A 14042-nucleotide genomic window follows, 5' to 3' on the forward strand; every position below is an offset into this window, starting at 1 on the left:
CACAGATCCACAAATCGTCATTCAAATCACTTTTTCTGCAAACAAGGTGAACTAGGAGCAGATATTTCAGACAATGTAGTAATGCAAAAATTGAGGTGATATGACAAAGAACTAGAAGGTTAGAAGAATACGAGGAATGATCACTAAAGAATTTTTATTCTAATTTTCCCAAACCTGACACCGCAGTCCCCTTATCCAACAATAAGCAGAATAGGGGAAGAAAAAGATAAAAATACAACAATAATAGAACAACACAGCTGAACTGACTATACCTGTAATGAATGGATAATTTAAGACATGTTTACCAAGAGGATTGCAGCACGCAAGTGACTCAGGAAAAAAAAAAAAAAGGAAGTAAAACAAGACAACAAGGTTGGCTAATTTACTTCAGATGTCATATTTCTGCAGGGAAGCATGACAGATTCCTATCCATCAATTAGCTGTCTTTTTGCCCTATGAGGACAGGATAAAACAGGAGGAGCAGAAAGCAACACAAGCCACGCACGCCCGCGGCAGACAGTTACGTAATGCTGATATACCGCCCGCTCTTTGCTTACAACACTCACTTTGCTGCATTTCCAAGTACCAGCTTTTTAACAGTTGCCTGGTTTGAACATTTTTAAACTGCTTTTTAATTAGAACGCACAGGCACAAGGGAGAATAAGCTGCGGAATGAAGCTTCAGTGCTATTTCCAACAGAGATTAAAAACAAGGGAAGCCGAGGGTTAGCTTCATCATCAGGCATTTCTGTTTCATAATAAGTCACAAAATTGGCTTGTTGTGCTAAAGCTCAAAACTAAATTGTCTGCCATTCTTAAAGTCTTTTAGTTTAACTTACTTGAAGAAACCACAAATAAAAAGAGGCAGCAGAGAGACAGCTCCTTCAAATTCACTGAAGTGCTACTGTCACTGCCAGGCACAGATATGCAAGTCAGTAATTCTTTCTGTACATGTGCTTATAATTGTTTCTATTTCAATGAAAACTTGCCCCGAATAGAGCAAAACAGATCAGTTAGAAGTAAAGGCAGAATCAGTACAACTGGGGAAAAAACAAAACCAAAAAACTGTTTGTTATTATTCCTGAAAAAAAAAAAAAAACCAACATACCATAAGCATAACAGAACTGGTCAAATTTCATAAGCTTAGCACTAGGGATTGGGATGTTCACAAAACTAATGCGATATAAATCACTTTAAGTAGTATTTTTCTTCTGTATTTTGTCCTTAAAAATTAGGACACAACCATAAAATCTGCCATAATCTATTGCTTAGTACCTTTCACAGCCATTATGTAAGCAAATACATCATAACACTCAAGATCACATGCCTGAATAATCAGGTGCTAATTAAGTATATCTGCAATTGCCTTGCTCCTTCCATTCTCTGACCCAACACAGTAAGTAAATAACATTACAGAAATCTCAATGTCTAGCAGTCTGATATAACATAGAAAAGATAAAACAACACATTCTCTCCTATGGAAAAACAATCAGTAAGGTCATATTTTAAACTCTGGAACACATCAGTGATTAAGATAGCCCTTTCATTGTGACTTACAACAAATTCAGTGGAACTTAATGTGCTGTAGCCGTGATATGTTCAGAGAACACTTCCATAGCAAAATTCAATGACACAAATTGACCACAAAATTTAATATACATGACTAACTGTCTAGGCCAAGTACTGCTGTAGGATATTAAGATTAGCCCTTTTGGAAGGCCCCACGAAAGAGCATTTACCAAAAGTTGGGGACCAGCACCATTGTTAAAAGCTCATAAGCAATTGTAACATAAAAACATTACTGAGGAAAATTACTTCTTCATTCCATCTTACCACGCTTTTTCAACTCCTTTGAATAATGGAATTAAAAATTCTCTTTGATTTGTCTGAAGTTTAATAGCAGATACTTTTATGGCCTTTTAAAACATACCCGGGTTACTTCAGGCCTTGCCAGCATTTTAGTTCTCCGTTGCTATGAAGGAAGAGTGACTTCAGGACCCTCTGCTGATTCTAAGTTATGGTGGTGTGGTGCAGGAAGAGAAGGGGGCTATAAAGCCCTGACCCATAATGCACTTGGCGACCCACTAGCATCATAAAGGTATACGTCACTCTTGACAAGTCACAGGGTTCTAGGTGCATGCATCAGCTATATAACAATCCCACTATATCGTCGCGCAAGAGCACAAAGAAGCTTTGCACACTGTAAAACTATCAAAATAAATATTCCAAACCTATTACAAGGGGTTTGCTTTTACCTTTTTTTAGATTGTAACCTAGGAACAACCTGAATGTAAGTATCAGCATTTACATACGCACAGAAGTAAATATGGTTACTTCTGTGGACTAGTTTTTTTTCACTGCCCAAGCTGTAAAACATGAACATTAAGATAACTAATTCAGGATTTAACCAAAAGATTGTAGTAGAAATTTGAATTACAGAGAGTAGCAAAGACTTCAGAATTTTATAGTATAACCTTACATACTCAGCCAAGCCATGAAATACTACGGAACTAAAGGATGACACTGAAACTTTTTAAGAGGTTGACTGCACCCAAGTCATTTTTGCGACCAATATTTAGAAAAGCTTATATATTGTGAGTATAATCGACATGAAGCTCATGATTGCAAGATTAATGTAAGTGATGTGAAACTAATGACTGTGAGAAACAAGAAGTACAATCCATTTGGGCAGGAAGAAAATCTTTGCATCCCGAATAATTATTTCTTGTAATGAAGTTCAGGAAGGAAAGAAAGGACCTTTAAATCGTACTCAATGAACTGCAAAGTGTTGAAGACTGTTTGTTACCAAATGTGCTGGTGCGTGTGTATCAACACACAGAGGCCTTATTGAAGGTCGGTCTTCTGCACTTTACAGTCCCCTACATCTAATCTTCAGTAAGCCAGCATACACGTGTGCGTGTGTATACACACACCGGCTCAAAGGTGACAATACGCACACACATTACACTTCATTCCTGTGCTAGACAGGTATCGGCCAGTAAAAGTAACACGGTTTGGAGCAGAAACGCCGCTTCACTAGCAGGCACGTACTACCCAGAGGTAACTAACCGTGCCCCTTCCCCAGCTCTGCAGCGAGGCGGGACTGAACCGCCCTCCCGCTTCGCCTGCGCTCCCGGGAGAGGCCGCCACCCCCTCACCGCCGGGGAACGCGCTCGGGAAAACCCGCCGGGCGCCACCGCCCCCAGACCGCGACCAAGCGCCGAGAGGGAGGCGGAGGGAGGGGACGGGGGGCGGGCAAAAGCGATTTCCCGTGCAGGCCGGCCAGCCACCCCCTCCAGGGCTACGGGCGGGGTGGGGGGGCAGCTGCTGGCGGGGCCGCTCCGCCCGGGCAAGGCCCGGCTGTCAGAGCTCCGCCGCCGCCGGGCCAGGGGAGGGGACGGGGCCCCGCTGGGTCCCGCACCGACACTGGGGAAACACCAGGGGGTCCCTGCCAGACCGAGCCGAGACCCGAAGCGTGTGGGGGAAGGACGCCCCGGTCGCCCCCTCCCCCGCCCCATCGCCCCGACCTGAGGAGCGGGGAGGAGGAGAGCGGGGCCTCGCCGGGGATGCTGCACTCACCACTCGGTAGCGGTTGGCGGGCTGGTGGTGATCCATCCTGGCCGCCCGCGGACTCGCAGTGCCGCGGCCCGCAACTCCTGTGACCAGCCCCGCGTCGCTCGGCCCTACCCCCGACCGGAGCCGCCGCCCCGGCCCCGCCGCCGCTGCCACCGCCCCCCGCCCACCGTAGCGGCGGAGCCGGCGCAGGCCCCACCCCCTCCGCGCCCCGCCCCCCGAGGGGGTGGGGCCGGCATGGCCACGCCGCGCGCGCGGCGCCGGTGGGGCGGGGCGTGGGGGAGTCACCGCCCCCTCCCAGTGACGCACCGCCGTGCGCGTGCTGTGCCGCGCGTGCCCCCGCCGCCGCACACCCCGGCACCGCCGGGTGCGCATGCGCGCAGCTGCTGCCCGTCCCGCCGCGGCCGTTGGGAGCGGGTGAGGCGGCGGGCGCCATGTTCGTTCGCAGCCAGTGGGCTTGCGGTGTCGTCGGCTGCAGGTGCCAGGCGCCGTCCTCTCTCGCCTGCATTGCTCCTCTCCCCGTGTTTCCGTCGGGGCCGCTGCACCCATAGTCTACTCGGCGGTCTACTCTACTCGCCTGAGGGCGTCGCCAACTCTGCCGCTGCTGGAGGCGCTGCGGGCTGCTGGTTTGTGACAGCCCACAATGCCGAGGGCTGTTACAGGCCCTGGCCCTGCTGGAGGCCTGTGCATTGTGCTGCGCTGAGCCAGCTGGCCATGCTGGCAGCCGACCTCAGCCACTTCGCGGGGGGTGTACGTGGTACCCAGCTGACAACAGGGCATCTGCACCTCAGCTCTTGCCCTGCTCTTTGCAGTTCTATTTTGTGAAGCTGTTAGCTACCAAACCCATCCCTTACTTAGATACCTGTCTCCACAGAGTGGGGAAAAGTAGGATATGGCACAGAAGACATCTTTGGGTCCTGGTGAATTATTTCAAATATGCATCTACCTATAAGTCATGAGCCCATTTGCCCTCTGTCCCTTTGAAGGCCAAGTACCTTCCTCTGACAAGAAAAAATGAGTTTCCTTTTCCTCCTAAAACAGTGCTTATATGACCTTTCAGGGTAAAAACGATAAAAAACACCTTCACCCACAGTGGCACATCAGATGAGGATGACTCATTTGCAGGTTCCCAAACTGACAGAGATGTAGCTGTGGTATGAAACCATTTCAAAATAGCTGCAGATGCAGCTCTTAACTGCGGTGCAGAGGAGCATTTGTGTACCAGAGTATAGCTGATCTGCAAGGTAAACGCTCTCACAGAAGCAGCTTCTTGCTATCGCCAATGGCTTGCACGCAGAACTTTATCCTGCAGCCTTTATCCAGACTGTTTGCCGGTACAGAGGCTGACCTGGGCAGCAGGGTCAGTGTTTTCGTGCAGGCAGTCAGTACTGATAAGCGGGGTGGGGACTTGAGAGAGCACAGTTAGGTCCTAGTATGTGTGTGTAGGAGGGCAGAGAAGCAGAGAGTGAGCTTGGGGTTTTGTTTCTACTTGGGGGTGGAAGTGAAGATATATGGGATTATGAAGAAGGAGGAGGTGGAAGCATGAGGTTTTTTGTTTGTGCCTGGGATTTGCTTGCAGACCATATCAGCCTAATGCAGCACTTAGTAGAACTACCCAAACAGAAGTTTGGGCCTACTCTATTGTTTGTTGCCTTTGTTAGGTCCCTCATACAAGAACTCTGTTGCGTATCAGAAACTCAAGCAGTTAGGAAACAAAGTTGGCAGAGAAATATAGGCTAGAAATGGATTAATGTTAGTATTTTCCTAACAGGATTTCCTCCTTTTTCCCCTTTGCCTCTATATATAATGAAAGTTTCTATGTTGAATTATGCTGTCTTGAAAGGAACAGTTTATTAGTAAAGGTCATATTGAGTTTAAGAATAGTTTGCACAGAGTACTGCACTGTGCTTCAGTTACCAAATAGAAGGAAAATCTATTAATTATATTACCATATTTAATGGGAAATGGAACTTGGATGATTCATGTAATACGTTTAACTTCTAGTGTCTTCTATATTGTAAGAAACAAGTTCCCCCAAAGTAAACTGTTTCTGAAGTGTTGCATGTAACATCTCAGCCCAGGAAGAGGTAAAAAAAAAAAGTGTTTCCTGATATTTAGAGGGGACCTCCTATGTGTTTCATTTTGTGCCCATTGCCTCTGGTCTTGTCACTGGGCACCACTGAGAAGAGCCTGGCTCCATCCTCTTTGCACCCTCCCTGCATATATTTGTATACATCGATGAAATCCCTTCCCAAGCCTTCATTGCTCCAGGCTGAACAGTCCCAGGTCTCAGAGACTTTCCTCACAGATGCTCCAGTCCCTTCATCATCTTGGTGACCTGTTGATTCTCTCCAGTATGTCCATGTCTCTCCTGTTAAGAATATATATTGAATGTGAGAAATGTGTATTTCAGAACTATTAGAACTTTATTACTTAGATGAGCGGGTCATGTTGACCGAAACACTTTAATACCAGTTTTAATATTTACCTTTTAAGTTTGACCATCTTAAACCTTAAGGGCCTACAGTGACAGTAATAGCAGTTTTCTGGATCCTATAGTAAATTGTCGTAAAAGATCTGTATTTAAGGAAACATAAAGAGTGTTTTAAATAGCATGTAAACAAAATAGCATCAAAATGGCATTTAAAAGAAAGTATTGCTTCAGATTCATTATAGGAAAGAAGAAAATTAATTGCTGTTAGTCAGCAAATTTACAACAGTTTAAGCTTTGCTTCACCATGAAAACAAGCCAAGGAAAGAATCTTCTTGGTAGTGAATAGCTGTTGCAAGCTCAGTTCTCAGAAAAGTTAACTTGAAGGATGTGATCTAAATACAGACAAATCTGAATGTAATCGCACAAAGGCAAGCTGTACAAGTTTGTTAGCAATTTTAAACTTGTTTTTCATTCGTTATTCAATCAATGGCCAGCAAATAAGAAAGCACTCTATTTAACTTTACACTTCTTCACCTGTATAAGCCTATTCGAATTTTTAAGGTTTCTGATGGAACTTACATAATAGGTAGATTTCAGAACTAGATTAATTTTATCTTCATAAACATGCGTAAAACAATACTGCAGATTTATACTACAATTTCATACTGTTTTAATATGTATTATGCTACTGTCCTATTGTGATTGCTGTCCAATATAACAAATTTAGAATAATAACTGTACATTTCTATCAAAAAAATGAAGAATGAATGCAAAGGCTGGCAGTATTTCTTGCAGTTGACAGAGGAGGTTCTAACAGGGAGTGAGATGGGTCTGCCAAGTCCCACCTCTTAGTAGAGATGCGTGTACTTTGAGAGAAGTCAGTTGAAGAATCAGAGGAGTAAATACGTGTCAGTTTGAAATTGTTCTCTTTAGAGCTGTTTTCTCTCTTTGTGAGTTTATCACTGCTTTTTGGAGAATGCCTTGGAATAAAATATAGTAATGTAATTATTTGTGTGTAACAAACACCAGTGGTGAATGCTACTGGGGGGTGGGAGGGTGGCTGGAAATACTGGATTAATTACAATTCTTAAAAAATGCATATGGTATAATTTTTCAGTGTTTTTTTCAGATCCAGATCTGATGTTAAAAACCTAGTCTGGACAGAACTCATTGTGCTGTTATGGAAATAAACAATGTTTAAAAAAAATCCCCATATGGCTTTGAAGTTTCCATTTGACAAACAGGGTTGTATGGAACGTGCAGAAGTCACGCACAGTCGATAAAACTGATGACAGTGAAGTAGAAATACAGAATAAAAGAATGTAAATTTATGCCAAATTATGAAGGAATATGGGAAATATGTGAGAAAATACCTCCAGTTAGAAAACAAAGAATGAAAAAAACAAACCCAAACCCTTGATATCTGTTGAGAAAAATGGAGGAAATGGAAGAAAATACAGATGGCAATATGCTTTGTGCAGTGAAAGTCAATACATACAGATTCTGCAAGAAAAAATCCATTTGTATTAAGTTCTATTTGGACAAGACATTTCCACTCTAATCTTGGCAATACTTGTATTTTTTGTATTATCAGTAAGAGATGATTAAGTAGACAATACTCGAAGTGTGTATTTAGGAAGTAGTTTATTCAAATATTTGTTCAGCCATTACTCTGAAAGCTAGTCTTAAAAAAATAGTTCTCAGTCTTCTGTAAATTATGTGAACATTGTATATAATTTTAAACACTTCTGAGTGAAATTATGTGACAATAAGTATGCCAAAAATCTAAACAGTAGAGGCCTGGATGTTATCTGAAAATAGTTTTGTTAAAACAGCTAGAAGAGGAAAGGCCAAGTAATAGATACACAAGTAACTCCATGCTCTTGTAGTGCCAATATTGCTTTGAAATATTAACTGCAATGCATTTCTGTTCTACAGGAACAAAGAGAAGCTGAGTACATATTCATGGTAAGTTACTGCTAGGTCAGTAAATCTAGTGTATTGGCATTTCTCCTAACACTTATAACACAATATAAAAATCTGTTTGAAAAGCTATAAAGAGAAAATGATCTTTCAGTATCAAGATGATGCTGATCATTCAAATTAGATGTCCTGTGACTCACTCTTCTGCACAGTACCGATAATGGTTTTGTTCTAAATAACTTTCAGTCTGTTCATCATTATGTATGTTTCCCATATATAGCTCTTGAGCAGGCTTTATGCCCAGTTCGATTTTTGTCAGTATAAAATCAAGCTCTGCAGAAATGATAAACTTCTTGGATTAGGAATCACCCTTTTATTCTGTATTTGTAATACAACTGCATTAAAAACCACACAGTGCTGCACTATTACAGCAGCTCCCTGTAATGCTGGCTTAGTCTGCTTTGAACAGAAGTCAGAATATAAACAAAAATGTAATGTTACCATGCCATTAACCACCATATCATCAACCAAACCTAGCCAGCTGCAATGCTAACTCAGCCTAAATTCTTTCTAAGGCCCTGTGCCTCACGTTTCCTGTTGAGTAAGCGTTACACATCTTGCAAAACCCTTCAGAGGACTTTTAGAGGATTTCCGATGTGCCTAGTTTTTCACCTGTTAGCTAGACACATGAGTTTAGATGGCAGTTAAAACTGTCTGAATGTGACCCCTTACCTCAACAGGTAACTTGTTAAACATGGAGAAAAATGTTATTTTTCACTGGGACTAGTGTGTTAACAGTCAAACAACATGTATCTCACTGTCAAGATACACTGTACTCATTTTAGCTAAATAGAAACAGTCACCCAAATTTTATCCAGACACACCTCAGGAACTACACAAACATGTAGTCACAAGTGTAGTTGAAATTGTTCAAGTCTTTTCCATCCTCTTGTTTTCAAAAGCATATAGCTTTCTGGAAAAAATGCCTAGTTTGCTGAATCTAAGTAGAAGTATACATCAACATCTGAGCTGACCTAGGGCTGCAGTGGCAGAAAGTAAAAATTAATTTTGAGAAATAATCTTCTGTGACAATTTCCACTGAAGGCAGCTTTTGTTCAGTTGTGGTGCATGTATATAGCTTCAGGCATGATATTTCAGCATTTATATAATTTTTGAGGCAAAAAAAAAGACAGTGCTGTGCTTGAGTGTCTTAAATGCCGCTGGGAATGTACAGAAGTGCTCTAAACTCAGCAGTTCAGTAAGGGTTTAATCCTGCACATGGTTATGTCAGTGTAGCTAAACGAAAGGAGGAACGCTTACCTTGAAATATTTGTCAGCTGTGTTGTCCAGACTTATTCCACTACAGAGCAGTTAGCTCACCTAAATGTTGATGTTTCTTTTACAGATGTCTGCATCACATCTAGATAGCTGGATTTTTTTTTTCTTTTTAGTGAGTGAAGAACAACAGGCATTTTCATTGCACAGTTCATCTAATTCTAAGATAAATGTCCCTGTGCCTGTCACTGGGCACCACTGAAAAGCATGTGGCAGCCTTTTCTTTATTCTCTCCTTTCAGGTATTTATATACATGGGTGGGAACCCCCTGAGCCTTCTCTTCTCCATGTTGAACAATCCCAGCTCTCTCAGCCTGGTGAAACCACGAAGGAAAGGTACTCTGCTGGACCTGATACTTAAAAAGCAAGGAAGAACTGGTCAGGGGTGTGAAAGCTGGAGGCAGCCTTGGCTGCAGTGACTGTGTGACCGCTGAAGTCACATGGTCCAGTAGGATCCAGAGGATCCCGGAGGAATATCCCAGGAAGAGGAAGCACAGCAAAAAGCAGGACCACAACCCTGCTTATCAAGAGAGCAGACTTCAACCTCTTTGGAGATCTGCTTGGCAGAATCCCATGGGTTATTACCTTGGAAAGAAGAGGGGTCCAGGAGAACTGGTTGATATTCTAAGTGCACCTCCTCTAAGCTCAAGAAAGGTCTGTCTTGACAAGTAGGATATCAAAGAAAGTGAGAGGCCTGCATGGCTGAGCAAGGAGCTCCTAAATTAATTGAGACATAAAAGGGAAGTGGACAAGATGTGGAAGCAGGGACAAGTGATCCATGGGGTGCACAGAGTGAATCTTTGATAAAGGTATGTTTTTCAGAAAAATAGCAGAAGGTACTTCATCTTAGTGTTGTAGCTTTTTTTTTAACAATAGGATATCTCAGTTACAGTATCACAGTATCACAGTATGTTTGGGATTGGAAGGGACCTCAAAAGATCATCTAGTCCAATCTCCCTGCTGGAGCAGGAACGCCTAGGTGAGGTCGCACAGGAACATGTCCAGGTGGGTCTTGAATGTCTCCAGAGAAGGAGACTCCACAACCCCCCTGGGCAGCCTGTTCCAGTGCTCTGTCACCCTTACTGAGAAGAAGTTTTTTCTCAATTTTAAGTGGAACCTCTTGTGTTCCAGCTTGATCCCATTACCGCTTGTCCTATCATTGTTTGCCAACAAGAAGAGCCTGGCTCCATCCTAATGGCACTCACCCTTTATATATTTATAAACATTAATAAGGTCACCCCTCAGTCTCCTCTTCTCCAAACTAAAGAGACCCAGCTCCCTCAGCCTTTCCTCATAAGGGAGGTGCTGATTAGTTGATTAACCCTTTCTGGCTGGAAAGTTCAGGAAGAGGCCACTTAAGGGCTAACTTAACAAGGGGGATAAGACGAAAGAGGGAAAAGATATTTGATAGTTAATTTTAGGCATAGCAGACTGGTCTCCTGTACTTCTGAAACAGTGCTCACATGCTAGACAGGTGAAAAGCTTGTGGGCATCAACCACTATGCTAGTTCTGCAATGTGGCCATAACAGAAAAAACCAAAACAAAACAAAACACAACTCTTTGCCCATCTGAAGAAAGAAGAATGAGAATCAGGACCACAGCATGTTCCAGCCATGAGCCTATAACTTTGTAAGTACATTCAGTAAGAATTAAGTAAGCTTATTTCCTTGTCATTTGGAATACACTACTGTGACAGCTTCCAGAAGTGCCCAGTCACATGCTGAAAAATACTGCTATAAAGCTGTTTGCACTTACAATAATAGGCAAGGTAGTGGGATTTGAAAATGGGAGCCTCTGTAAAATCTGCAAGCAATATTAAGTCTCAGAAAGAAGAGAAGGCACAAGACAGGAAGAGGAACAGCTGAAAAATTGTTTGCAAGAACCTTCGGAACCTTAGAAACCAACAGGTGTGAGAAACCATATTGCTGGCTGATACTTGGAGAGAATTTGATTGGAACTAAGGAATAGTTCTTTGCTCCCTGTACTTAAGGATCTAAGATTGCTTTCCTAGATCCTGTTGCCATTGACTGTATCCCAGCTCCATCTGAAGGACAGACTCAGGTGTGCATCTTACCAAATTTCCTAGCCTTTGATACATACCATTCCAAGTTTCAACAAAAATGAAGGCCAGAATTGAAGCTGAATGGGACTCAGAGTATTTTCCGGCATTTTTTTCTGATATTCACAACTGGAGATAAAGATCCGGGTCTTGCGCAGGAATACCAGCAAAAGTGAATCTACTTGTGGCAGGTATAGTGACAAGTAAGCAAGTACTACAGGAATATGACTGAAACTCAGGTGTCAACAGGCAACACAGAATGTTGCTTAACTCAGCACACAAATGTCTAATTGGAAGGACATGCTGGTCTTGACTATTTTTATTCTGAGGCAAATGTCCCAGTCATGAAGGAAGCATTGTATTTATTGGGCTCCTTCAGACAGCATCAGGGTTATGAGTGGTGATAGAAAAGCTGGTTCCAAATGTGTAATGTACCAGTTGTTCTGACGTATGAGCTTCCACAGAGGTAAAGTATATGTAGATAAGACTGTGGTATTTGCATTTCAAAACAGTCTTACCAAGCATATGCTTTTCAGAATGTCTTTTAGAAACGTTATTTGATCTTAGCACTATCAGAGCTAGGTAAAGAAAATGTTAATAATTCACTCTGCTTGAAGATCAAAGAATGCATTGCCAGGATTCAAAACACATTCAGAACATACAGGCAGGACTGGGCTCTTCAGATGGCAATATCTGTTACAGGATGAGCTGCATGGTTCTCTGGACTCTTCAGCCTTACAGCCCAGCACATACAGTGCTGCCATTACAAGTAGCAGGCTTCAGGCTCTGAGTTAAGCTGACAAAATAGGACATGTCAGGATTCACCTGGACTTGTCTTGACCTATCTGGAGGTTGAGTTTAGTTTGTTTCGCTGTAACAGCAGTTGTCTGATAACCAGGTGACTGTCACCTGATTTGTTTCAGCCTTTGGTTGGCTTTGTACAGTTGAATGCTGTAAGGCTTATTGCAATATACATTTTTATAGGAAGTACATACAACATGTAATTTTTCTTTCTATAGTGATCTACTTATGATGCCAGAATAAAATGCAGTGTAGAGAAGTAGAGGCATAGGATGATAACTGAAGCCTTGAAAGTGCAGACACAGGATGATAACAGAGGCCCCTGGGTCATAAACAACTCAGCAGTAGTCAGTTACTGGTCATCCAAGGAATGCAACCTTGGGAACTGGGTAAAACAATTTAGGAGTAACAAAAAGAGCAAAGAACAGGCATCTGATATATATAAAACATATCATACATAGTAGATTTGCGTGTAATACGGAATTGTGAACCAAAGAATAAGGAGCAAGTGGACTGTGTTAGCAAGTACGTAATGACACTAAGCGGAGCCAGGAGTAAGGAGTAAGAAATCAGGAACACTAACATTGTATTTCCAGAAAAGAGGAGGAAGAGCCCACCAACATTATACCTCTTCCATGGATGACTCACCATGACACGCTCCTCTCAAGACAAAAGACATCAGTCTTATGATGTGATCTCTTTGTCACCAGAATGACAGTGGGAGGGTGAGCATAATACTAGAAAAAGGGACAATTACTATGAAGTTTAGGTATTTTGGTTTTCACTGTGTCATTATTGGCATGAGCCATAATGTCTGGATAATTTGAACTATAATTTTTAGTATCCTTGTACTCAGATTAATAATAATTCTTTGATTAGACTGTCAAGACTTTAATTAGACTAGCAGTAAATTCCCAGTTTTGCACAAAACGTGTGACCTACATAAACAGCACAAGTTGTAGTGCACCATATTGGCAGGGACAACCTAAGCTGTAATTTAAATGCGGCAAATTAGTAACACATTTGTAGAGAATGTGGGCAGCCTAGACTCATAAAATCTAGTGCAACTATTTACTGTATTAATTTTATTTCCACTAACTGTAATGGGAGCTTGGGCATCTAGCTATACCCTGCGTGCCTTCCAAAAGCTACAGAGTATGTGTTTTGACATTCTCATCACATAACTGAAAAGATCCCAGATAAGTGCAAGAAGGATTTGTTTTCCTGCTACCAAGGGACTAGCAATGGATGTATGGATGGTGAATAGAAAGGACAGAGTCATAGAACCAGGTAGGTTGGAAGGGAGATGCAAAGGTCAGTTAGTCCAGCTCTCTGCTCAGAGCAGGCCCAGTTAGATCAGGTTTCTCAGGCCTTGCCCAGTTAAATTTTGAATATCTCCAAGGATGGAGAATCTGTTCCAACTGGAGTCCACATTCACGCCATTTTCTCAGTTGGTTGTGAGAAGGGCTTTTCTGCTAACTTTGGACAAGGCTTAATGAAGTATTGAGGAAATTGATGTATAATCATGCTAGCACTGTCAAATGTGTCATGTATTGTTGATTGGTGTCAGGGAGAGGATGCTGCTCTAAATGTTTGTGGGGTTTTATTTGTTTGTTTGTCTAACTCAGTATAGCTATACTGCTTTAATACAACCTCAATTTTCTTCCTTCTTCACCAGTTTTTGAAGACACAGTCATAACTCTGAGCAAGCACTCAGAAAGAGGAAAGCTTCCCTCACATAAACCCCTAATGTGTTTTTTAGAAAAAGAAGCCAATGGACACAAAAAATTTGGAATCCTACCAAGGCATGAATATTTATAGCACCAGATGTTTGAATGAACTAGAAGAGCCTTAACTCGATCTGAACCAGATGCCAGAGCTAAGAGAGGGAAAAAGACAGCTTTTCAAGCTTTTTTTC

The 14042-nt window shown here is 42.3% G+C and overlaps 1 protein-coding gene across 2 annotated transcripts in view; it reads right to left on the reverse strand.

The window, feature by feature from the left end:
- The window catches only part of NDFIP2 (Nedd4 family interacting protein 2), a 46556-nt gene extending 42784 nt beyond the window's left edge, over positions 1 to 3772 (reverse strand). For both annotated transcript variants that reach the window (XM_080361799.1, XM_080361798.1), the window contains exon 1: positions 3579 to 3772. In XM_080361799.1, the coding sequence (XP_080217925.1) occupies positions 3579 to 3614 (36 nt within the window). In that variant the 5' untranslated portion in view covers positions 3615 to 3772. The remainder of the gene's footprint in view (positions 1 to 3578) is intronic.
- Positions 3773 to 14042: the final 10270 nt, after the last annotated feature.

This window comes from Nesoenas mayeri (assembly GCF_963082525.1).
Source record: "Nesoenas mayeri genome assembly, chromosome: 1".
Classification (NCBI taxonomy): domain Eukaryota; kingdom Metazoa; phylum Chordata; class Aves; order Columbiformes; family Columbidae; genus Nesoenas; species Nesoenas mayeri.